General features: G+C 44.5%; 1 protein-coding gene across 8 annotated transcripts in view; it reads left to right on the top strand.

Moving 5' to 3' along the window:
• Positions 1-23998, top strand: part of TRAF3IP1 (TRAF3 interacting protein 1) — a 406766-nt gene that overhangs the window by 231219 nt on the left and 151549 nt on the right. For 2 of the 8 annotated variants that reach the window (XM_069225520.1, XM_069225521.1), the window contains 2 exons: positions 4573-4665; positions 11590-11697. The exons of the other annotated variants lie outside the window; for them this stretch is intronic. In XM_069225520.1, the coding sequence (XP_069081621.1) occupies positions 4573-4665; positions 11590-11697 (201 nt within the window). The remainder of the gene's footprint in view (positions 1-4572; positions 4666-11589; positions 11698-23998) is intronic. 8 annotated transcript variants of the gene reach the window in all.

Below are 23998 nucleotides of genomic sequence, written 5' to 3'. Positions count from 1 at the left end.
CGTCTGCTCGGTCTTTTTGCCTCCTGCATTCTGTTGGTCACGCATGCTCGCTGGCACATGAGGGCTCTTCAGTGGTGCCTTCGAAGGCAGTGGTCTCAACACAAAGGGGATCTAGAGAGTACTGTCAAGATCTCCAGAGATGCTGCTGTGGATTTGAAGTGGTGGATTGCAAGCAACAATCTTTCACAAGGAAAGCCGTTCCAGCAGTCGCCACCAGTGGCCACAGTCATAACGGATGCTTCCACTCTAGGGTGGGGAGCTCATCTGGGGGATCTGGAGATCAAAGGTCTTTGGTCTCCAGAGGAACAGATGTTTCACATCAATCTGTTAGAGTTACGGGCTGTACGTCTGGCTCTCAAGGCCTTCCTCCCTTCCCTTCGTGGTCAGTCGGTACAGGTCCTAACGGACAATATTACCACGATGTGGTACATAAACAAGCAGGGAGGAGTGGGGTCGTACCTTCTCTGCAGAGAAGCTCTTCGACTATGGTCCTGGGCAAAGGACCATCAGATTTGCTTGATAGCAAACCATCTGGCCGGAGTCTTGAACGTGCGTGCGGACAGTCTCAGTCGCCATTTCTCGGCAGACCACGAGTGGCGTCTCCATCCAGATCAAGTCTGTTTAATCTTCCAGAGGTGGGGGTTTCCTCGGGTAGATCTGTTTGCCACTCGAGAGAACGTGCATTGTCCGTTGTTCTGCAGCCTCCAGTATCCGATGCAGGGAGCGTTGGGGGACGCGTTTCAAATAACCTGGTGCGGCCAGTTGCTTTACGCGTTTCCTCCCATACCCTTGATTCCTCGTGTATTGAGGAAGATTCGCCAGGACCGGGCTCTAGTCATCCTAATAGCTCCAGATTGGCCAAGGAGGGTATGGTACTCCGACCTTCTCCAACTCTCAATGTGCCCTCCGCTCCGTCTCCCTTTCAGGGCAGACCTCCTCTCGCAGTCGCAGGGGCAGGTTCTACACCCCAACCTCCAGAGTCTGCACCTACATGCCTGGAGATTGAACGGGGCAACCTGAGTTCCTTCTCTCTCCCGCCTGAGGTAGTGGATGTTATATTAGCGGCCAGGCGACACTCCACTAAATCTATCTACGCTAATAGATGGTCTAAATTTGTTGCGTGGTGTGGAGAGAGGCAGATTGATCCTTTGCATTCTCATCTATCGGACGTTTTGTCTTTTGCTCTGTCTCTAGCGCAGAAAGGTTGTGCAGTGGCTACCATTAAGGGTTATTTATCGGCCTTGTCAGCCTTCATATGTCTTCCAGACCAACCATCTTTATTTAAATCCCCTATTGTTATCAGATTCCTGAAAGGTCTTCTAAATAAATATCCTCCAAAGCCATTCGTTATGCCGCAATGGGATTTGTCCTTGGTCCTGACTTTCCTTATGGGGTCCCCTTTTGAACCTATGCATTCTTGCCCCTTAAGGTATTTGGTTTTAAAAACAGTCTTCCTGATAGCTATAACATCAGCAAGGAGAGTGAGTGAGTTGCAGGCCTTATCAGTAAAGCCCCCTTATACAACTTTTTATGGGGATAAGGTGGTGTTGAGGACCAAGGCTGCTTTCCTCCCGAAGGTTGTTTCACCCTTCCATTTGGCTCAGGCAATTACTTTGTCCACGTTCTATCCTCCGCCTCATCCTTCCAAAGAGGAAGAAAGACTGCACCGTCTGGACCCAAAGAGAGCGTTGAGCTTCTTTATTGATAGAACAAAGGATTTCAGGCTGGAGGATCAGCTGTTTATTGGATACGTGGGCAAGAGGAGAGGAAAGGCAGTCCACAAGAGAACACTATCCAGGTGGGTTGTTCTTTGCATTAAAATCTGTTACTCTTTGGCAAAGAAGGATCCTCCTGAGGGCATTAGAGCTCATTCCACCAGAGCTAAGTCGGCCACTTCGGCCTTGGCCAGAGGTGTTCCTGTGGTCGACATCTGCAAGGCCGCAACTTGGTCGTCCCTTCACACTTTTGCAAAACATTACTGTTTGGATTCTGAGGTTAGAAGGGACGGCCATTTTGCACGGTCAGTGCTGCAGGATTTCTTGGTTTGACCATTTAGGCACCCACCGCCGGGCGTGGTACTGCTTTGGGACTCTATTCATTAGGTGAGGAATCCACAGGTAGTTGTATCCATCAGAAGAACGAGTTACTTACCTTCGGTAACGACTTTTCTGGTGGATACATTAGCTACCTGTGGATTCCTCACGGTCCACCCGCCTCCCCGTTGCCTTTCTGGTCTTACCAAGTAATCCTTGAGTACGCTCCTCTTGGTCTTTGAGGGTGCAATGGAGGTTGTATATAATATATTTACAGGGAGTGCAGAATTATTAGGCAAATGAGTATTTGGACCACATCATCCTCTTTATGCATGTTGTCTTACTCCAAGCTGTATAGGCTCGAAAGCCTACTACCAATTAAGCATATTAGGTGATGTGCATTTCTGTAATGAGAAGGGGTGTGGTCTAATGACATCAACACCCTATATCAGGTGTGCATAATTATTAGGCAACTTCCTTTCCTTTGGCAAAATGGTTCAAAAGAAGGACTTGACAGGCTCAGAAAAGTCAAAAATAGTGAGATATCTTGCAGAGGGATGCAGCACTCTTAAAATTGCAAAGCTTCTGAAGCGTGATCATCGAACAATCAAGCGTTTCATTCAAAATAGTCAACAGGGTCGCAAGAAGCGTGTGGAAAAACCAAGACGCAAAATAACTGCCCATGAACTGAGAAAAGTCAAGCGTGCAGCTGCCACGATGCCACTTGCCACCAGTTTGGCCATATTTCAGAGCTGCAACATCACTGGAGTGCCCAAAAGCACAAGGTGTGCAAGACTCAGAGACATGGCCAAGGTAAGAAAGGCTGAAAGACGACCACCACTGAACAAGACACACAAGCTGAAACGTCAAGACTGGGCCAAGAAATATCTCAAGACTGATTTTTCTAAGGTTTTATGGACTGATGAAATGAGAGTGAGTCTTGATGGGCCAGATGGATGGGCCCGTGGCTGGAATGGTAAAGGGCAGAGAGCTCCAGTCCGACTCAGACGCCAGCAAGGTGGAGGTGGAGTACTGGTTTGGGCTGGTATCATCAAAGATGAGCTTGTGGGGCCTTTTCGGGTTGAGGATGGAGTCAAGCTCAACTCCCAGTCCTACTGCCAGTTCCTGGAAGACACCTTCTTCAAGCAGTGGTACAGGAAGAAGTCTGCATCCTTCAAGAAAAACATGATTTTCATGCAGGACAATGCTCCATCACACGCGTCCAAGTACTCCACAGCGTGGCTGGCAAGAAAGGATATAAAAGAAGGAAATCTAATGACATGGCCTCCTTGTTCACCTAATCTTAACCCCATTGAGAACCTGTGGTCCATCATCAAATGTGAGATTTACAAGGAGGGAAAACAGTACACCTCTCTGAACAGTGTCTGGGAGGCTGTGGTTGCTGCTGCACGCAATGTTGATGGTGAACAGATCAAAACACTGACAGAATCCATGGATGGCAGGCTTTTGAGTGTCCTTGCAAAGAAAGGTGGCTATATTGGTCACTGATTTGTTTTTGTTTTGTTTTTGAATGTCAGAAATGTATATTTGTGAATGTTGAGATGTTATATTGGTTTCACTGGTAATAATAAATCATTGAAATGGGTATATATTTGTTTTTTGTTAAGTTGCCTAATAATTATGCACAGTAAGAGTCACCTGCACACACAGATATCCCCCTAACATAGCTAAAAATAAAAACAAACTAAAAACTACTTCCAAAAATATTCAGCTTTGATATTAATGAGTTTTTTGGGTTCATTTAGAACATGGTTGTTGTTCAATAATAAAATTAATCCTCAAAAATACAACTTGCCTAATAATTCTGCACTCCCTGTATATATATGTATAATATGTATATATCTTTGTGTATATACTTGATGTGTATATATATTTTAAAAAGAGAGAGTTATATCTGTATATAAAAGATTTACAGTTATTCATGCAATGTTGTGTATTTTTACAATGTAATGGGATGTTGCCTTGCTCTTTCATTGCATTGCCTGGTTGTTCTCATGCACGTAAAAAATGATTGGTACTGACGTCCGCACGTCGTCGAGGACCTCTTATTGCCTGTATGACGTCAGACGGCGTCGCGTGGGCTAGAGTGACGTCCTCGTCGACGTGCAGAGACTAATAAGAAGATTTCCGTCGAATGCTGGCGCCATGGGAGTATTCATTAGGTGAGGAATCCACAGGTAGCTAATGTATCCACCAGAAAAGTCGTTACCGAAGGTAAGTAACTCGTTCTTCTAACTTTTCCTGCCCTACTGATCAGTTCACCCTTCTGTTTATCCCTGTTTGTCATAAACCCAAGAGTTAAGACTTGTATTTAGATTAGTAGAGTGAACTAAGGTAGACTTGGAGAGGATTTAGAAAAAGCTTGATGTTTGTGACCACTGTCACTCAGTCTGTACTGTCCGCCAGACAGATGTATGCTTGCTGTGGTGAAATCAGTAAAGGTAAACACCCGTCTGTAAAGCTAAATTGAGACATGAGAGATCTTATAATGCGTGCTATTATTTTCATCTTGTGTTAGGTAGAAGGTGCTCTAATAAAGTGTTGGCATCAGGCAATACATCACACGAAGGAGTAGCTAGTGCTCAAGGAGAACAAGTTGCAGTACATCTCGGTAAGAGAAGCATTTACTTTTCTACCTCATCTCAATCTGCTTCAAATGGGTCAGATCTGGTATATAGTTGTCTAGAGATTGAGATCAGCTTGTATTTCAGACCCTTTACCTGGGCATATCCTCAGGAGACACTTTGCGCAAACACAAATATGGAATTCTAATTGTGACCAGGTGTTTGTAGCTGCGATTGAGTTTGCGCTAAGGAAATCTGCCAAACTTGAAGGCTGAGTTGCATGTGCAAGACTGCTGCCCGTACCCATTGAGGTGATTGGTTTTTTTAACGCTCTGGGGCGTGTACACACTAGTGGGATATAGGATTAAAATAGTTTAATTTGTCACAAGTCATGACAAACAAATCTCATAGATTTTGATATTTGAACGATTTGTAATATTGCTTTAGGGTGAAATTTTAGATATGATTTCTGCGGTTTGTGAACCCCTTTAATATTGCTGCAGACAGAAATCTCATAAAGACATACATAATCCTTACCGTGGACTCCAGGATGATAATTGAAATAGAAACTTTGAAAGGGTATAAGAAGTTTCATTGATAGGATTTCAGTATAAGCAGAAGATAATGTGAAGAATATCTAAGTGGGTAGTTGCATGGCTTGATCCCCATCAGCTATGTAATGTGACTTTGCAGAAACCCTAAAAGTGGATGTATAAGTGAAGGTATTAATAACTGTGAAACATTGTAATATTTGTCATCTTCTGTTTATAGCATGTGTGGCTGTACATACATATCCTGTGCATACTCTTGCCATCTAGTGTTAACGTTGTGCCGTTGCAAGTTTTTTTTCCTTTCTTTTTTTAAAGGATTCTTTCAGGTTACAAGGTCTCAGTGACTCATCCTCTGGATGTAAATGCGCAGGTCACCAACTCCATTGTTAGATTGTTTTTCCCCCAGTGTGCTCCTGGAAAACTCTTTGATGTGTATTTTCGACTTGTGGCACCTGATCCTTTTCTCTTTCCCATGGACAACAATCGTCCAAGCCTCTGGTCCCTCAGGCCACTGTGTTCTGTGGACTGCTTTCAGAGAAGGAAGGCCCTCTTGAGGTAATGGAATGGATGCCTTTAAAGAGATTCCCCCAGTGTCACTTTGAGTATCCCTGGTCCAACATCCATGCCATATGCAACTTGATCCTTTCACCAGACCACAACAATAGTCACTGTGACTGCTGTTTGGCATTCCACAGAACGTCTGCGCTGAGATCCATGGTGGGGACACAGTAGGGTGGCCCCAGACTACTTTGTAGACACTAGTATCTTCAGTGAAGCTGATACACAGGGGCCAAAGAAGAGCAGGCAGAAACTCTGGCGAGCTTGTGGCCCACCAGTCCAGCCCAGAATATATCAACTCCAATTCATCTGAGTTTGACAAGGAGTTATTCCAGCATAAAGTGGAAGAAGCTTCCAAGGATGCCCCATCCACCTCGATTGGCTCCTTGCTGCATGTTAGTACTGCTGATGCCCCAGTTCCCACTATTCCTCATAAGTGAGCGTATGTCGAAGCCGAGCACTGCCCCCTGGGGGACGAGCATTGAGTACTCAATCCTTGTCCAACCTCAAAGATGCATGTCAGCACCAACAGTCCCTTTGTGGCTGAAGGCCCCCTCGCACCTTTGAAGCTGAAGCTGCTTTTGGCACCAAAGGCACCTTGGTGCCGAAGCCTGGTGCTCTTGACATTGCGGAAAGCCTCAGCATTATAAAGCTTCAGCAGAATCTGGTTGAGAGACAAAGAAACATTGTCATCCATCCACATACAGGCAAAATTGCAGCATAGGAGAAGATCCTGCCACAGAAACACAAGCTTACCACAAGAATGTCTAGCAATCAGACACTCATGGACTTCCCAAGAGGTCTAAGGACAAACCTCCTCCATCACAACCTCTGTCTCCTTCACCATTTCTACCTCCTTCACCTTCTTTTCCACCTCTTACACCCCCTCCACTCTCCTCTTTTGTATTCTCCTCAAATGTCCCTGGAGTCTTCCTGTGACACCAACAGTCCTAGCCCTTATTCTCTAGCTGAAGATTATGCGCTTGTGTACCCTGGTGCTTCAGTTGACCACTGGTAGGATTACGATGTGATCACTTGCAGACCCTCATTTAAAACATATCTGTGTCAGGGTCTCACCCCCAGATGGCCATACAGCATACCACCGTCATCCAATGTGCAGCTGTTTACCACAAGCTGGATGTGTACATCATCCCTGAGGAAGAGGACTTCCTGCTGGAGACCCTCTCCAAAACAGAGCACTCTGTGCAGTATCTCCCAGTTCTTAAGGAGATTAATAAATCCGCCTCTGACATCTTTTAGGAGCCATTTAAATTCCTTGTGGTTATGTCACACACTGAGGAAAAAATTCAAACCAGCTCCCGAGGACCCACTCTACATCAAGGGTAATGTCCCACAGGACTCAATAGTGGTTACGTGCTCTCTAGGAAAAGAGCAGCACCCCAGGCTACCGAGGATGCTCCACCTCCTGATAAGGAGAATAAGCGTATTGATGTTGCGGGAAAAAGAATAGTGGTAGATGCACCCACTCATTGTTGCATCACCAACTCTGTAGGCCTCCTCCATAGGTACAACAGAACCCACTGAGAGGAAATGGAGTTCTTGTGGCATCTCTCTGATCAGTACTGTAAGAGGAGGGAAGAGTTAGTTGAAGAAGCTAAGAGCATCTCTAACGTCAACATCAGGTGCGCCTTAGATACCGCTGACACCACTGCAAGGGAAGTAAATACCTCAGTTATCCTGTGGCGGCACTCCTGGCTCCACGTGTCTGGCTTCAAGCCCGATGTGCAACAGCACCTCGTCACCGTTCATTGGAGAGCACCACTTTGGAAAAAGCTTGAGAAGATCGGAAAGGACACAGAGACTGAAATGACAATGGAAGCCTGGCAGTTCCCTCTCTGGCAGGTGTTCTTCTCAGAGCTAACTGTCCAGAGGAGGTTCCAAAGCCATTTCCCCAGAACCTTCCCAGACCTACCACAGCAGTAGTAGGCCTATCACCTACAGGGCCCAGATGTTTCCTCTGGGGGTCTTTTAGAGGGAACAGCTCTAAGGGCAGAGGCATCCCCAGCAGGGGAGCCTCCACTTCCAAGAACTGATTTTCCATGCATCCCCCTCTATTCACATAAAACCTGACGGGGTGAGTCTTCAGGAATTTCTTCCCTATTGGTAGTGGATCACCTCTGACCAGTGGATCTTGTCCATCATACAGCACAGCTACTGCTCACAGCTTATCACTACCCCACAAAACATCTCCTTTCACACTCACAACCTCAGTCCCGAACACCTCACACTGCTTCAAGAGGAGGCCACAGAGGCAGTGCTCCACCAACACCAGGGCAAAGGTGTCTACTCCCTGTACTTCTTCATCCCCAAGAAGGTCCGATCCTTCAGACCAATCCTTGACCTCTGTCTTCTCAACAGGTACATCCCGTCAGAGCACTTTCACATGTTCGCTCAACAAGATGTCACCCCCCTGCTCCAGGAAGGCAGCTTCATGGCCTCCCTCGACCCGAAGGATGCCTTATTCCACATCCTGATTCATTCTGCTCATCGGCGCTATCTCCACTTCATGGTAAGTGGTCAACACTAACCAGTTCAAGGTGGTGCCCTTCAGAGTCCCCACGACTCCAAGAGTCTTCACCATGTGTCTAACGGTAGTAGCTGCCCACCTAGGAAGGAATGAAATCCACGTTTTCCCTTATCTTGATTACTGAATGATCAAGAATGCAAACAACACAATTGTCTTTCTTACAACATGCCATAGTCTCTCTCCTTCACAGTTTAAGGTTCACAGTAAATGCTACAAAGTCCACATTGGAACCACTCCAGATCCAGACTTTCCTGTGCAGACCTAAATACCATTTTAAGCAAAGCCTTCCCCATCCCTCAGAGTTTGAAGGCATTCCAACAACTACTGCCTCTTTTCTAGCCATTCACGCACATATCCATCTGCACTGTTAGGCGTTTTCTCGGAGTAATGACCACATGCATTGATGTCGAGTCCCGTGTTAGGCTTCATATGCACCCGCTTCAAGAGTGCCTCCTAAACCAGTAGTCAAAAGTGGAGGGTAACATGGAAGATCTAGTGTGGTAAGGGCCAGCACCCATTGTTCTCTGCACTGGTGGAACACCAACAACTTTTTGCAGAGCAGGCCCTCTGCAGACCCTGTTCTGCAAGTAACCATGGACACATCCCTAGCTGGCTGAGGGGGCACACCTAACCAACATAACAGTCCAAGTTCTGTGGCCACCTCATCTATGAGGTCTCCACATCAATCACATGGAGCTTTTAACCATTCAACTAGCTATCCAGGTATTTCATATTCTGGGCAAAATAGGCCTAGTGCATACCAACAACATGACTGCCATGTTCTATCTGCAGAAGCAGGGAGGCACTCACTCTTCTCCCCTGTCGGCTCTAGTTCAACAGATTTGCCACTTGGACAAAGATCGCAGGATTTATCTCCTGCCAGGGTACCTTCTGGGATTGGACAACTTTGCAGCCTTCTCAGCAGAATGCAGCAACACCTCCACAAGTGGGAACTCCACCTGCAAGTTCTGCTCCCTGGGGCACCCCAGACATAGACATGTTCACCTTGACAGAAAGAACCAAATGCTGAAACCTTGATGCCAAGGTCCACTTCCCCAGTCTGTAGGCAGTGCTTTGTGGATGTACTGGTCAGATCTTTGGCTATGCTTTTCCTCAACTGCCAATGATTTCATAAAAGGTTAGGAAGCTGAGGCAAACAACTCTTACCCTCATCCTGGTAGCTCCGACATGTGCGAGACAGCTATGGTTCTCCCCCCTGCTCAAGATGTTCATTGTCCCACACAAGAAGCTCCTCAACAGATCAGACATTCTCACTCAAAAACACAATAAGTTTAGGCACCCAGCCCCAGTCAGCTCATCCTAGTGATTTGGCTCCTGAAGTTCTAGAGTTAGGTTACCTTGGGTTGCCGCAGTACTGCATGGACATACTCAGCGAAGCCCCACACGCACCTGCTATGCTGCTGAGTGGAAACATTTTGTGCATTACTGTACTGCAAACAACGTTAGTCCACTCACTCCAACAGTTCAGGACAATATTTGTTACCTCCTACACTTTCAAAGGTTCGGGTTGGTTTATATCTCAGTCGGGTTACACATAGCCACTATTGCGTAATACACGCAGAGGAGGGAACGCTCTTCTTTTGTCAAAATCCCTGTTATCAAAGCTGTCATGGAGGGTCTTAAGTGGGTAATCCCACCTATGGTACTGCCTGTCCCATTCAGGAACCTTAACATTGCCCTCACCAGACTAATGCCTCTGCATTCATGTCCTCTGGAGTTCCTCTCTTGGAAGGTTGCTTTCCTCATCTCAATCACTTCACTCAGACTCATCAGAGAACTGCAGGCCCTCACTCTTCAGGAACCCTTTTGCGAAGTCCTCAAGGAATAAACCGTGCTCAATCCTACATTTTTGCCCAAGATTGTCTCTCCTTTTCATCTTTACAAATCTGCTCCCAGTATTTTCCTACAAGCTGACGCAGTAGCTTAAAGAGCACTCAACACCTTTGACGTTAAGTGTGCTCTTAGGAGAAAATCCTTTTGCAAGACACAACAGCTGTAGCTTACTCCCAGACCCATAAAAGTCACAACATTTCAAAGGCAGGGATTGCCAGGTGGTTTGTTAAATGCACCCAGACCTGCTATGCTAAAGATAAATGAACTCTACCTTCCGCCCCATGCCACATTCATTGTGTGTGCATGTGGTTAAGAGAGTAGGCCAGAGTTGGTAAAGTTGTCCTCAGGACTTTCTTTCAGACCTCCACACCATCCATTGGCTAATGTAATATGCTATTTCATGTAGTTCTGTAGTGTCACATGCACCCACCGCCCTCCCCGGAAGCCAGTGATTATTACAGATCTTTCTCCTTAAGATGATGCTTTTTACTTACATGGTCACTATTCTTCTCTCTACACACTACTCCGTACATACTGTCACCTCCTGGGTGAAAAACAGTCTTAACAGTGGAGTGTGTGACCATGCACTTCCACAACCATAGGAGGAGTGACCGAGCCCTTGTGGCTCAAAACACTTCTGGAAAAAAAACAACTTGCAACTTACTTCTGAGCCCAACCCTTGATGGCAGGAGAATGTGAATCTACAGCACTACATGTAACGAAACAGATGCTTACAGTGTAAGTAACCTATTCCTTGACCACTAGGGAAACAATTGTAGCAGTTAAATAAAACTCTACAAATAGCTTTGTCGAGTCAACAAAGTTTTTCTTTAGTTGATCTAAGTCAATTAAGGTTTAATGTCCCTATAGCTGATAAGATTAGCCAGATAAGCAATAGGTTCAGAGAGTTATAGTAATGGATGACCTCATTGTTGCCAAATAGTGTATCCATTGTTACATTTAGAGGCAGAATGAAATGTGTAACTACCACAGTGAAAATTATTGTGTTGTGACCAGCACTGTGTTTTTCTTGAAAAATATTATAGAGTGGAGACAGTTCCACAGATGAATACACTTTCTTTAAAGCTAGTGATGTGAGGGATCTGCTTTTGTGCAGCTTGGATCATTACATGGCATGCATATTAATGTAAGAATAGAAATATTTAACCATGGATCGAATTTCAAGCCCTTAGATGTGAGGTTGCTTTTTGAATTTGAATTGTGAATTTGATTGCTGACAGATGCCCATTTGTCGCCAACTGCAGTTTAGTGAACAACACATTTGGTTATGGATTTTAGATGGAGAACGGCAATCTGACCTGCATGTGTTGATCACGAAGGAGGTTTTTTGAACCGGGGGATGGTTTTGATGTACAAGTGTGAAAATATTCCAGAATTCAGTCTAGGAAGGGCTAGTGGAATCTTTTATACTATTCACATACTAAACTGTCTCTTAATAGGGATGAAGGAACCCATTAAAAGGCAACAAGAATGTAGTGTATCTGGTGAAACGATAGCTGTTGTCTCAGTTGTAACAGCGGAGAAGCGATCTGCAGCAGAACAGCTAGGTAAGGAAGTGTTCATGAGGCAGTGTTCGGCTTGTTTAACACACTACATGTACAGACATGGCTTTGACTGGCCATAGGGATCATCCCCTCAACTGAGTGCCAAGCTGCACATTTGCTGTTAAGCAATTCGTTAGTTTTGATTATATTTTTATAACACTGTTGGATAGTTTTTTTCTGGTCCTCCTGTGGATGAGGAGCGCTGGTCTGTTTCAATGTTGCCACGTTTTTCTCCTCATTGTTTCAGGACCCTGTTTCAAGAACTAATTGTTGCAGTGGAAAAGTAACTTCTGATGAATACTTCTACATGTAAATTCTGTATCCCAGGTGCCAAATTGGATCTGGAAATTTCTGACCTAGCTTTCTGGCTTTAGTCGAATGCGTAGGGGTCTGGCTCTGTCTCAACACTGGAAGCGCTGTTCTGGTGACAAGACTGAAGCAGCACTCAATTGCCAGTTCTGTTTCTTTCCACTCCTTTTGATGAAGGTCCAGAGCTTTTCTCCTCCACTCTGAGGTGAAGAGATTTTTGCTTTCCAAATGTTTCTGGTGCAGCACTAGGGCATGACCGCATGAAAGAAGTCTGGATTCAAACCCAGCTGCATGTGTTATGGGAGATGTTTATTAACAAGCACATGATGATTTTCTGTGCCACCTTGGCTCAAGTAATGACTCGTCATCTTGCATCCTCTGCCTGCAAATGAATCAGAAGGAGATTTAGGAGTGGGAGAGCTCTTTATGGGCTGTACCAGTGAGGCATTTTGAGTGCATTAGAGGTCCAGATCATGATCTAGAAACAAGACAAAGTCCAAATCTCCATCTCGCTCCTTTCCGTCCTCAGTACCTTGGGGGAAAAGAAGAGACATCATTAGAAATAGAAGAAACTCTCCTTTTCTCCCAGTAAGTCAAACGTCCCGGGGTGCATCTCCTCCTTATGCTTCTGCCCTGGCTCACCCATCTCTAGAGCCATAGTTAGTGGCATTGTCCCCTAGGACATGGCAGACCCCACCTCTGTCGGCACAGTGTCTCCCAGTGCCCATCATGGTACCAGCACTCGCATACCCGGAGTTCCCAGCAATGAAGACAGATTCAGCCCTCTTCCTCCAGTCCCCTCTGTTGTGTCTGTTGGCCCATTGCCCTTTTGGTGTCAGTTGTTCTCCTGGCACTTTATGAATGCCTCCCGACACTGCTTGGTTTCCTCCCCGATACTGGGACCCATGATAGAGTAGCCATTTATGATGCGTATTCCAACATTGGTCCCGGCGCTTATTCTGATCTTAGAACCTTTAGGCCTTCCCCCTGCTTCCTCCTCTAGAAGCTTTACTGTGACTTGTAAGAGGATGAAATCTAATAGAGGCCTGAAGTACCCCTAGTGTCCAATATCGGTATCAGGAAGCAATCAACACTGTTTGGCCCAGGATCAGACCAGCACTCCTCAGATGACCAAGGGAACACTGATGAGACTGTCTGAGCCCCTTCCCTCCTGACTCAGTGGGTTGGATATGTCACCAGACATTGACATTGATTTAACCTTGTTCCCAGTACCAGCAGAATAAAGAAGAAACTCTGTACTTGATGCAGTTGAAGTGCTTGAACTCCCTCTCCTCTCTGTGGAATACAGACCTAACATTTTGACTGATGTGCTACAGTCCACTTTCTCTACTATGGAATCCCTCATCCCCTTTAACAAAGGTCTTGTGGAAACAGACAGAGAGCTGCGATCAAGCCCACCTCATGCCCAACAGAGACCTAAACACTTGTAAGCTGTTACAGTCCAGCTCCTGGAGACTGAGCTTTCTTGTCCCTTAATCTTTTTCCAGTAAGCTTAATGGTGCATGCATCCTCCACAGCATAGTTAAACCCAGGAACCTTTCCTACCGACCCTCCAGACAAGAATTAAAAAAACCTGGAGCAAGTGGGAAAGAAAGCATTTTAGACAAACAGCCTGGCGCTGTGTTTCCTGAATGTAGCCTGTTTATTGAGGTGCTGCTCACATGCCCTTTGAGATGTGACAGCATTGCTGCTCTCCAGCTTACCTGAGCATGTCGGCAACCACTTTGCGGTGGTGGTCCATGAAGGGCAGGATGCCTCTCACCATATTTTCAGGACAGGCTTGATAATTTTAAGGGCAGACTTGATACAGATGACTATGTTGCCAGGGCTATGAGTTCATCTGCGGCACTAAGACATGCCTTCCTGCGTTCACTAGGGTTCTCGGTGGGTGATGGAGATGCCCTTTGACTGTGAGTCCCTTTGTCTTTCTGAGACATGGCGTGCTAATAAAGGCAAAAGGGAACAGATGAGGCCTGCTTTTGATGTAGAATGTACACGTTCACCAGTGACCTTCTCGAAAAGAACCACAACACCTGGCTGCACAAAGTCAAGGATTGGCTCTGCAGTGTGGAGAAGCAATTGGTTTGCTCCTCTACTAAAGAGAATAACAAACAGCAGTTGGGTGGGGGGAGCGGGGGGGAGGTTAGTTGATTGCAGGAATTAATCTTAGGCGCATGTAATTCCTCAGGACTGCAAACCAGTCCATTTAATTTTTTTCTGCCATGCCATTTGAGACTAGAAGCAGCCATGTTTAAATCGGCCTTGGTCCTGCTCCAGACCTCGAGGCCAGGTTCCGTCTGAATGTGAACACAAGCAACACGAGACTGGTTTCAGCCTTGCTCAGCTGTTCTGGCTAGACTGGTCCTATATATTGAAACTGGACTAAGACTGGTTCTCATATGACTAGTCTGTCTAGAATGCCATAGTGGTCTACGAAATGGACTGTAAATCAGCCTCAAGTGCTCCCCAGTGGCTGAGATTAGTTCAGTCATTCCTTCCATCACTTTGTTGCCTTTGTTAGGCAGAGCATCACTATGCCTACGTTCACACTGGATAATGCCAGGCTCGTCTCTGGATTAAAGACGACCAGGTGAACTCTATTGCAGCAGGGCAACCTTTAATCCGATAAAACAAAGGTCGTACATTCATACAGTTACTACAGAGAGTTCTATACTTTCTTCTTTACTAACACATCATGAAATGTTTTCATGAGTTCATATTTTGCCCTGCACTGTAACTACCAAACATGCCGTCCTTATGAGTCCTGAATACCAGAAAACATTGAAATTCAAAATACACTTTATGTTCTCTTTTTAATGCAATTCTAATTCGACATGGGATGAGCATCTGACCGACTTAGAGTACTCACGCGGACACAATTTTCGACATTTTGCATCATGCTTTTTACGCAAAATTGTGCCATTATACTACATGGTGTGCTTGGGGATCATTTGGGTAAAAAATGCTTAAAAAAGGAGCACGGAAACAAGAACACAAGCAGCTCTTGTGTTTTTAGTGCTATTTGTTTAGCGCAAAGTCTGTCCTTGTGTCAGTTTTGGATGTGAGGATGCATTTTGTGGTTTAAAAAACTTTGTGTTAGATTATTTTGCTGAAAATTCTCACATTTCCACGAAAGAAAAATATGCAAATTGCTCACTCTTCTAAACAATGCTATTTTGTTATATTTTCCAAAAGGAATAAATGGATGTGAATGGATTACCCAAAGCATTATTAAACATGAATTTGGCACAGTGACTTTAAGGATGTAGGCTATTTCAGTAATCCAGAAAGCAATGGAGTGAGAATCTATTCATTTTCCTGTTTTGTAAAAACAAAAAAAAGTACTTCAAATAATGGACTTCTGTTTTCAGGAAAACATTTTCTGAAGTTATCTATTTGTTTTCCTTGGGGTTACATGTCTGGAGCTTTAAACTAAAGTTATTGAATGGCAGATATGTTATGTCAATTTTGTCCATCTGTTCTAACAGGCACTAAATGCCATTTGTGATTTTAGGGTAGCGGATATTTTGGAGGACAGTATTTGTTTCCACTATATTGCCTTACCTTAGATATATTCTTTTCTTGGGAGCTAGTGGGTAAAACATTAGCAGCTTTTGCTGGGATTACACTACTTCTAAATCCACATGTACTTTTGGGTTCTGTCTGAAACAGAGCTTACGCAGAACAGGGTCAGTGGGATAGGGGAACTTCTGCTCAACCCTTATTAAATCTTCCTTCACCAACACCATTGAGCGATTACTCTGAGATTTTCCCCTTTCCTCCTCTGACCCACTTGTCGATGTTCCAATAACCACATTAACAGGAGCATAAAATGCTGTTTTATTAGAAGGACAACCTCAGTGGAGCTAACAGATGTTGATGCGGTTGATAAAGTAGGTCGATAAACGCCACACTGACAAATACAAACTATCAACACCATTTTAATGAAATATGTTGTTTTGTGGACTAGGTGCCTTTTGCTAAATCATCTTTAGAATCACTCTTTTACAGGTCCCTCCAACAGCTATTTTTCTGCACACTTTTACTCTCTGACCCTGTCTCTGTGCCTCTTCTGCACTTTTACCGACATCTAGGCTTGTTTCATCCTCACTTTCCTCCAGATGGCACTGGATTTTGCCACTGAGACTGTATGTTTGTTTTTGTTTTTTTATTTTTTTATTTTAAGAGTGTTGTAGAGAGATTTTATACAATAGGAAAATTAAATAACATAGATGAAAATAAACAATACATCGTATGGTACCATCAAATGGGAACAGTAGTTTAGGGTATAGCATGAGGATTTGGACCACATTTACAAAAGTAGAGGGTAGAGATAAGTGTATTTGTTTGCAATGGTGAAGTTAATCAGTGTATGTATTGTGACGGAGCAGTTTTTGGTGTTTTGGTGAATGATTAAAGTACCTCAGTTGTAGATGAATGAGTCAAAGTAAAAGAGCAGAGACAAGAGAAGAAGAAGGTGATGGGGGTGAAAAGTAGGGAGTACATGGGGAAAAGATGGTGGTAGGGAGAGGAGGAGGTGGGCGAGTGGAGAGAGGAATGTGAGCATGGGAGAATGAATGAGTGAATGCATGAATGGTCGAGTGATCCGAAGATCGTGTTTACATAGATGAGTGAGACATAAAGTTAGCTAGTTTGCACCAGAGTTTACCATTCTTTATTGGTGTTGTCATCAGGTATAAGTTTAGTGAGTTACAGGCAGTTCCGGAGAATTGGACCCATTTATACCATGTGTGTGAGGTTAGTTTAGATTAGTCTTTCCATTCATTGAGGAAAACTTTAAGGCCAGTTGTGACTAGAATGTCCTATAGAAGATGGTCTTCTTTGTTTAATACGTGCTTAATGTCAGTGGGGAGGATGCCCAGTGTAATAGAGGCTAAAGTAGGAGTCCATTTTGTATGAAGAATGTGAGATAATGTATTACTGATGTCCTGCCAGAACTTTTTGGTCAAGGTGCACTCCATTAGCATGTGTTGTAAGTCTCTTGTTTCCTTCTCACAGCTTCAGCATATGTCGGAGGATCAGAGGCCTAGTCCAAGTTTGGCCGGAGTCCATTGGGCCACATTGGCAATCCAGTATTTGCTTTCTGCTAGTGATGGAGTTATTATGTTAGAAGCGAGGTTACTCCAGGTAGATGGCTAGTCCGGTGAGACCTTTGGAGTGTTGTTGGAGTCTGATAGTAGAGTTTCCCACTTGTCTGGTGTTGGTTTATTTAGTGAGGTTGTTGTGGGGGATAGGAAGGAGTACAGTTTGGAAGCTAGGTGACCACCTTTGGTAATTTTTCTAATGTGTTTGGTCGGGTTTTTTTTGTTGGCTATAAGTGATTTTCTTTTAAGGAAATGGTAAATGTCTAGGTCGTTTAAGTCAAACTTGTTTTTAATTTGAGAGAATGTATGGGTTCTGAGGGTGTGTCAATATCGTTCACCAGAAGAATATCTTTTTCTGCCCATTTCTTTATATACCTCGTTCTCCCTTCTAGTTTTAAGTTTTCACTGTGCCATAGCGAGGCTAGACAGGAGTGTTTAATTTTGTTGGGTAGTTTGTTGTCAGTTTGTTGGAGTGTCTGTGCTGTGCTGGATGGAATGTTTATGGAGTGGTGTGTTTTAATTATCCAGTATTGAATCTTTCATAGATTCACATGCTTGAATCATCCCTGTCGTCGAAGTGGGAGTCCCACGGTACCTTAGAAAGCAGTAAGAATAACAAGGCTAGCAAACTTAAGACATATAGCCTATCCATGTTCTTTTGAAAAAAGTCTCAAGAGAGACTCCTTCCCTCACATTGTCTACCGCACGTCGTGTGAAGGGAGTTTCCCTGAGCTCTGCTTAGTTTTTTCCTGTCAAAATTATTTTTCCCTCAGAGAATGTCTGATACTTCCAAGAAAGGCCTTTTTCGCCGTCGCAAGACCGGTGGCAAGAAAAGGCTCCATGTGGATGATCCACATAAGGATGGTTTATACTGCCTGTATCCCAAACATCAGGTAAAAGACTGCAAAATATGCTGTACTTTCTCTGGTAAAATGCTTAGAGATAGAGAAGGAAGACTTTTAATCTGGCTATAGTCAAAATCTGCTATTTCAGGTAAGGAGAGTGACATGGACCTGAAGCCTCAAAAAAGGTCTAGACCTTCTGACCTGGGGCGGTCTGAGGAGAGCAGAAAACATGATAAATCTCACCATAAGGACCCTTCAGAAACATTCACAGGGTCAGCCTCCTCCAAGCCATCCTCTCCAGGTCGCAAAAAGGAGTCTCAACATCATTCTCCTTCTTCAGAACCTTCAACATCAAAAAAGGCACTTCAATTGAAGTCAATAACGGCATTAGCATTGACAATAGTATTGACTACAGTAACCAGTCATCGTAGACATCGGTGTTAAAAACACAAATCTCGTCAGTACGGGTGAGTGGCACCAAAAGACTTCTGTCAACAGAATCGTCAGTGAGATCTTCCGCGCAGTCGACAATCTTATCGTCGACGCGAACAGTGTTGGAGAAACCCTCTTCGGCAAAGACATTGTCGGCGAGGACTACGTCGACGGAAACGACCCAGTTGAAGACACTGTCGACAATACCACAGTCGTTGACACCACTGTCGTCGGAGCTGTTGTTGATATCACCGTCGACGAAAATGCAACCGTCGACGACGGCACTAACATTAAGAGACACAACAGTTCTCTCCTGTGCTGGTTCTCCAGACCTTCACACAACGGTCAAGATCACTACACCTTCTAGAACTACCTTTCTTCCTGAATACACCTCTCCTAGCAAGGTGACTACAGTAGTGCCTAGTCATCTACTGGACTGGGAAGAGTCTGAAGATGACGGACCTTTCGGAGACGCTAATAGTCCGCCACAATTACATGTCAAGTATCAGGATGATGATGAATACGAACACCATCAATATGGCCCTTCTCATGCTCATCATAGGCATTATTATAAACCAGACAGTTTCAACAACCGCGTGATACCATGCAAATGCCTACTTCATTGATTCAGGACCTACGGATCATGCTCCAGGACTATAAGAGGAGATTTCCAGTTCAAGTGAATGAACAGCCACAGCAGCCACAACAAGTACCAACACTCCTCACCGGTTACACCGAGAACTTTCCTCCACCTCCGGCAGCACCTAGGTTCACACCTACCTCTTCATTAGCTGTTCCCCCCACACCCCCCAGGGAAGACATCACATCTTCAGAGGGCGAAAAGGAGGAAGGAGAGATAATCACTCCTCAACACCCGAATGATGAATGGGTTGATTACTTGGCCCCTACACCATCACCACCACCTCCTCATCCGTCGAATTCCCCTCCAGAGGATATTGCAGGATTTCATAATTTGATTGACAGAGCTGCGGCACGCTTTAGTTTGCCAACATCTGTTTCTCATTCTGAGTGTTTCCTACATGATTTTAAGGAACAAGGAAGGAAATCAGTGAGATCAATTCCCATCATAGATTTCATCTGGAGTGAGGTGTAAAAATTATGCAAAACCCAGCCACAGTCCCACCAGTACCACCTAAGTTAGACAAGAAATATAAAGCTTCGGACGACTCTCCAGCTTGCTTTCTAAGGCACCCTAAACCAGACTCTGTTGTATCTCAAGCTACCCAAAGGTGTTCTAAAATCCATCCGCTCCCATTTCAGCCCCACCAGACAAAGAGGGCAGACGTTTGGATAATGTGGGAAAAAGATTCTCATCAATGTCAGCCATTATGGTGCGTGCTGTCAACACCCTAGCTATCTTAGCTCGCTACGACCGTCAGATGTGGTCGGACATGAGCACCTTTATAGACCTCATCCGAGAAGAGAAGCAATCTGAAGCGTGAAAGATAGTGCAAGGAGGTGAGTGCACATCGGCAGAGGTTATTGATTGTGCACTGGATGTAGCCTGTACAGGCTTTCGGGAATTAGCAGGAGCAGAAGTCTTGCGCCGCCAGGGCTGGTTGAAAGCAACCTCATTCAGACCTGAGGTTCAGTCAAGGATTCTCGATACGGCCTATGACGGCGAAACACTTTTTGGGAAGCACATTGATGACTCTTTATTAGCCATCAAGACAGACACAGACACTGCGTGCTCATTGGGTACTCTACAATATAAGAGGCAACCCTTTCATGGGGTCGGGGGTAGAGGTTTCTCGTCTTTAAGAGGTGCCTACCACAGGCAGTATCAACTGTCCCAATACAGGCCTGCCTACCAACAGTCTTACCGGCAACCATCTACGACAGTGTACGCTAAACAAGGCGGCAGGAAGTAACCCCCGCACCCTGAGAATCGAGAAGCAGTTTGTAAACAGTGCAATGATCTTCATTGGGTACCAGATGCAGCGCCCTACTTCCCTTAAACTAAGCAAGTAGGAGCAAATATCTCAAATTACCAACAGAATTGGCAACAAATAACATCAGACAAGTGGGTGTTGGATATAGTAACTCAGGGTCATACGCTAGAGTTTCTGCAAAAAACACCAGATCACCCTCCAGTGAAAACATATTCACTCCACCTTCACTTACTAAAGTAAGAGGTATATTAAATGCTGTCCAAGGGCGCTATAGAAGAAGTTCCGATCCATCAGAGAGGTCTAGGTTTTTACTCTCATTCTTCCTAATAAAAAAGGTTGCAGGAGAATGGAGACCGATCCTAGATCTCAGACAGTTAAACAAATACCTGCTCAAACAATCCTTCCGTATGATCACTTTGTCCGATGCCCTCCACCTTCTCAACAGCGGAGATTACATGACATCATTAGATCTCCAAGATGCCTATTTCCACATTCATATACATCCCAGGCATCGCAGATACCTTCTCTTCAATGTAGCTGGTACCCATTACCAATTCAGGGTTCTCCTTTTTTGGGTTGAAGTCGGCACCAGTGGCGGCCACTCTCCGCAACAGAGGTTTTCAAATGTTATCATATCTAGACAACTGGCTGGTAAAGACACCAACTTTGCAGCAGGCTTCCAATGCCACCAACACCTGTCTAACCTTATTTCACAATCTAGGTCTGACTATAAATCACCAGACATCAGCCATTATTCTGAAACTCAAAATGGTCTTCTTGGGTGCAAAACCTGACACTGACAGAAACAAGGCTTATCTGTTAATAGCAAGACAACAAAAGATTTTCAAACTTGCTCTGGCGATCTCAAAAAGGTTTCTGTGAGGAAATGCAAGTCGCTTTTAGGAATGATTTCCTCTTCAATCAACCAGGTTCATCTAGCAAGATTAAGCATGAGACCATTACAGGAGGAACGACATCTTCAATGGAACCAGTTTCAAGGGTCTTCGAAGACATGATCAAAGTCACACCAAGAATAGTGGACACCCTGCAGTAGTGGTCTCAAACCATTCATATATCTCAAGGCTTAACTTTCCTGACTGCAATGTCAGATTTCATCATAACAATGGACGCTTCTCTAGAAGGCTGGGGGGGGAGGGGGGGGGGGGGCATTTGCAAGACATGTGCATTCACGGGAAATGGTCAGTTTCTCAGAAAAAGATGCACATAAATCTTTTGGAGTAGAAAGCTCTTACTCTAAAAGCTTTCCTTCCTCGCATTGCAGGAGCCTCTGTGTTGATTAAGACGGACAATACAACAAGCATGCATGATATCAACAAACAGGGAGGAACACAATCTCTCTCCTTCTCAAAAGAAGCCCAAACACTCTGGGAGTGGCTCAGTCTACACAAGATGTCTTTAAGAGCGGAGCATGACCTGGGCATAAAAAATGTCCTGGTGGACTCACTCAGCAGATCAAACGACACTTGTCACAAATGGGAACTCAGTGAGAAGGAAGTAGAGGTCATCCACCATTAGGGACAACTGACCGTGGATCTTTTTGCCATCAACGAGGAACACCAAATGCCAATTTTACGCCAGTCGGTTCCCGCTCCCAGGATCTTGGGGGAATGCTCTGTCAATGCGATAGTCTGGGATCTTTGCATACACTCCCCCCCCCCCCCCCTTCCTATTGATCCCCACGCTTCTCAAGTAAATGAAAACAGAGAGGTGCCGGCTCATTCTCATAGCTCCCAGATGGCCCAGACAGTATTGGTACATGGAGCTCATTCTCCTGTCGGTCGGCAAACCATACGGCTTCCCAGCAAACAGAACCTGCTATTAAAGAACCAGTGCCAGATACTTCATCCGGATCCAGCTTCTCTGCAATTGCACGCATGGCTCCTGAATTCTATGAATACCAGGGCATGAAAATTTACCAGGAATGCAGAGTCATTCTATCTAGAGCACGAGCTGACAGTACAAACAAGACTTACAAGCTCAAGTGGCGAAGATTTTGTAATTGGTGCCAACAACACAGTGTCCACCCGTAGGAGGCTCTACCAGAGCAAATTATCTCATACCTCCTTGCTCTATCAAAGTCAAGGCTTGGGCATGCTTCAGTGAAAGTTAATCTGGCAGCAGTAGCCTCTTATAGACGTTCTCCAAATACACCTCCACTAGGTTTATCCAGGCTCATAAAACAATTTATGAAAGGTTTGATTTGCACTTTCCCCCCGAGTGCGACCACCTCCTCCTCAATGGCACTTAAATATTGTCCTTTCTCAATTAATGAAAGCACCGTTCGAGCCCATACACAGGGCAGGTCTAAAGTTTCTCATATGGAAGGTGGCAACTCTCCTTGCACTCACTTCCACTGGAAGAGTTAGTGACATACAAGCATTTACCATAAAAAAATAGTTTTTTTAACTTTCTCTAATGATTTTGTTCTTCTAAAAACTAACCCGCGATATATTCCCAAGGTGCCTTCATCTTTTCATTTAAACAAACTGATCATATTGAAAACGTTCTTTCCAAACCCATCGTCTGTAGACGAAAAACACTCCACTCGCTGGATGTTAAGCGATGATTGAAATTCTATCTCCAGCGTAGCAGACAGTTTCGTAAAACAGACCAACTATTAGTTGCTTACAGACATATCATCCACCATTCAATTTTGTCATATGAAGGCGGGAAACAGCTAACCAATCGACCTAAGGCACACTCTACAAGCGCAATCTCAACCTCGGCTGCTCTATTTCAAGGTATCACCTTGGACAAGATATGCCAAGCTGCAGTGTGAAAGACTACTCATTCTTTCATGAAGCATTACTGTTTGGAATTGCCACAGCACAGCGATTCACTTGTGGGGCAGGCAGTTCTCCGGCATCTGTTCCATTAAGGTGACCCTCATTGATATATAACTTACTTTATATTTGTTACCTTTACAGTTCCTTATAATCAATGTGCAATTGTTTTTTTATATATATATATATATATATATATATCTATATATGTATCTGCATATCGATATGGGTTTATACAATTAAGGTATAAGTACAATGTTTCATACACACGGATAAGCTGGCACCCACCATCCGCTGTGGGCATAACAGCTATTTTAAATACTGCTGGCTATTCAGATTCAAACATTTGAATCTATGAAAGATCCACTACTGGATAATAAAAACAGTTACTTACCTGTAACTGTAGTTATCCGGTATTGGTATATTTTATAGATTCACATGCGACCCACCCTCCTGCCCTCTGAGGCTCACCCTCATTTTCAGTGTATATTCTGCACTCTAGGGCTGGAAAATCTGATGGAAGGAGCCTCTCTTGTGAGTATTCTAGAGGGTGCTGGCACATGATTGGTTACAGGTCACATTTGGTTCTTTTTTCAAAAGAACATGGATAGGCTATATGTTTTAAGTTTGCAAGCATTATAGCCCATGGTTATTCTTACTTTCTGCTTTCTAAGGTACACTTCGGGATGATTTAAGCATGTGAATCTATGAAAGATACCAAAACTGAATAACTGTAGTTACAGGTAAGTAACTTGATTTTTTTTTTTTTATGGTTAGAAATTAAGGGAGGCATAAGGGTTTAGCGATGGCGATTTCAATAGTGAGCCATGGCAGCGAAAGGTTAGTGGTGGTTAGGAGCCAGTGGCTCCCCTGTT

The sequence above is a fragment of the Pleurodeles waltl genome, chromosome 3_1 (genome assembly GCF_031143425.1).
Source record: "Pleurodeles waltl isolate 20211129_DDA chromosome 3_1, aPleWal1.hap1.20221129, whole genome shotgun sequence".
Taxonomy (NCBI): Eukaryota; Metazoa; Chordata; class Amphibia; order Caudata; family Salamandridae; genus Pleurodeles; species Pleurodeles waltl.
This window is presented reverse-complemented; position numbering and strand designations above follow the sequence as displayed.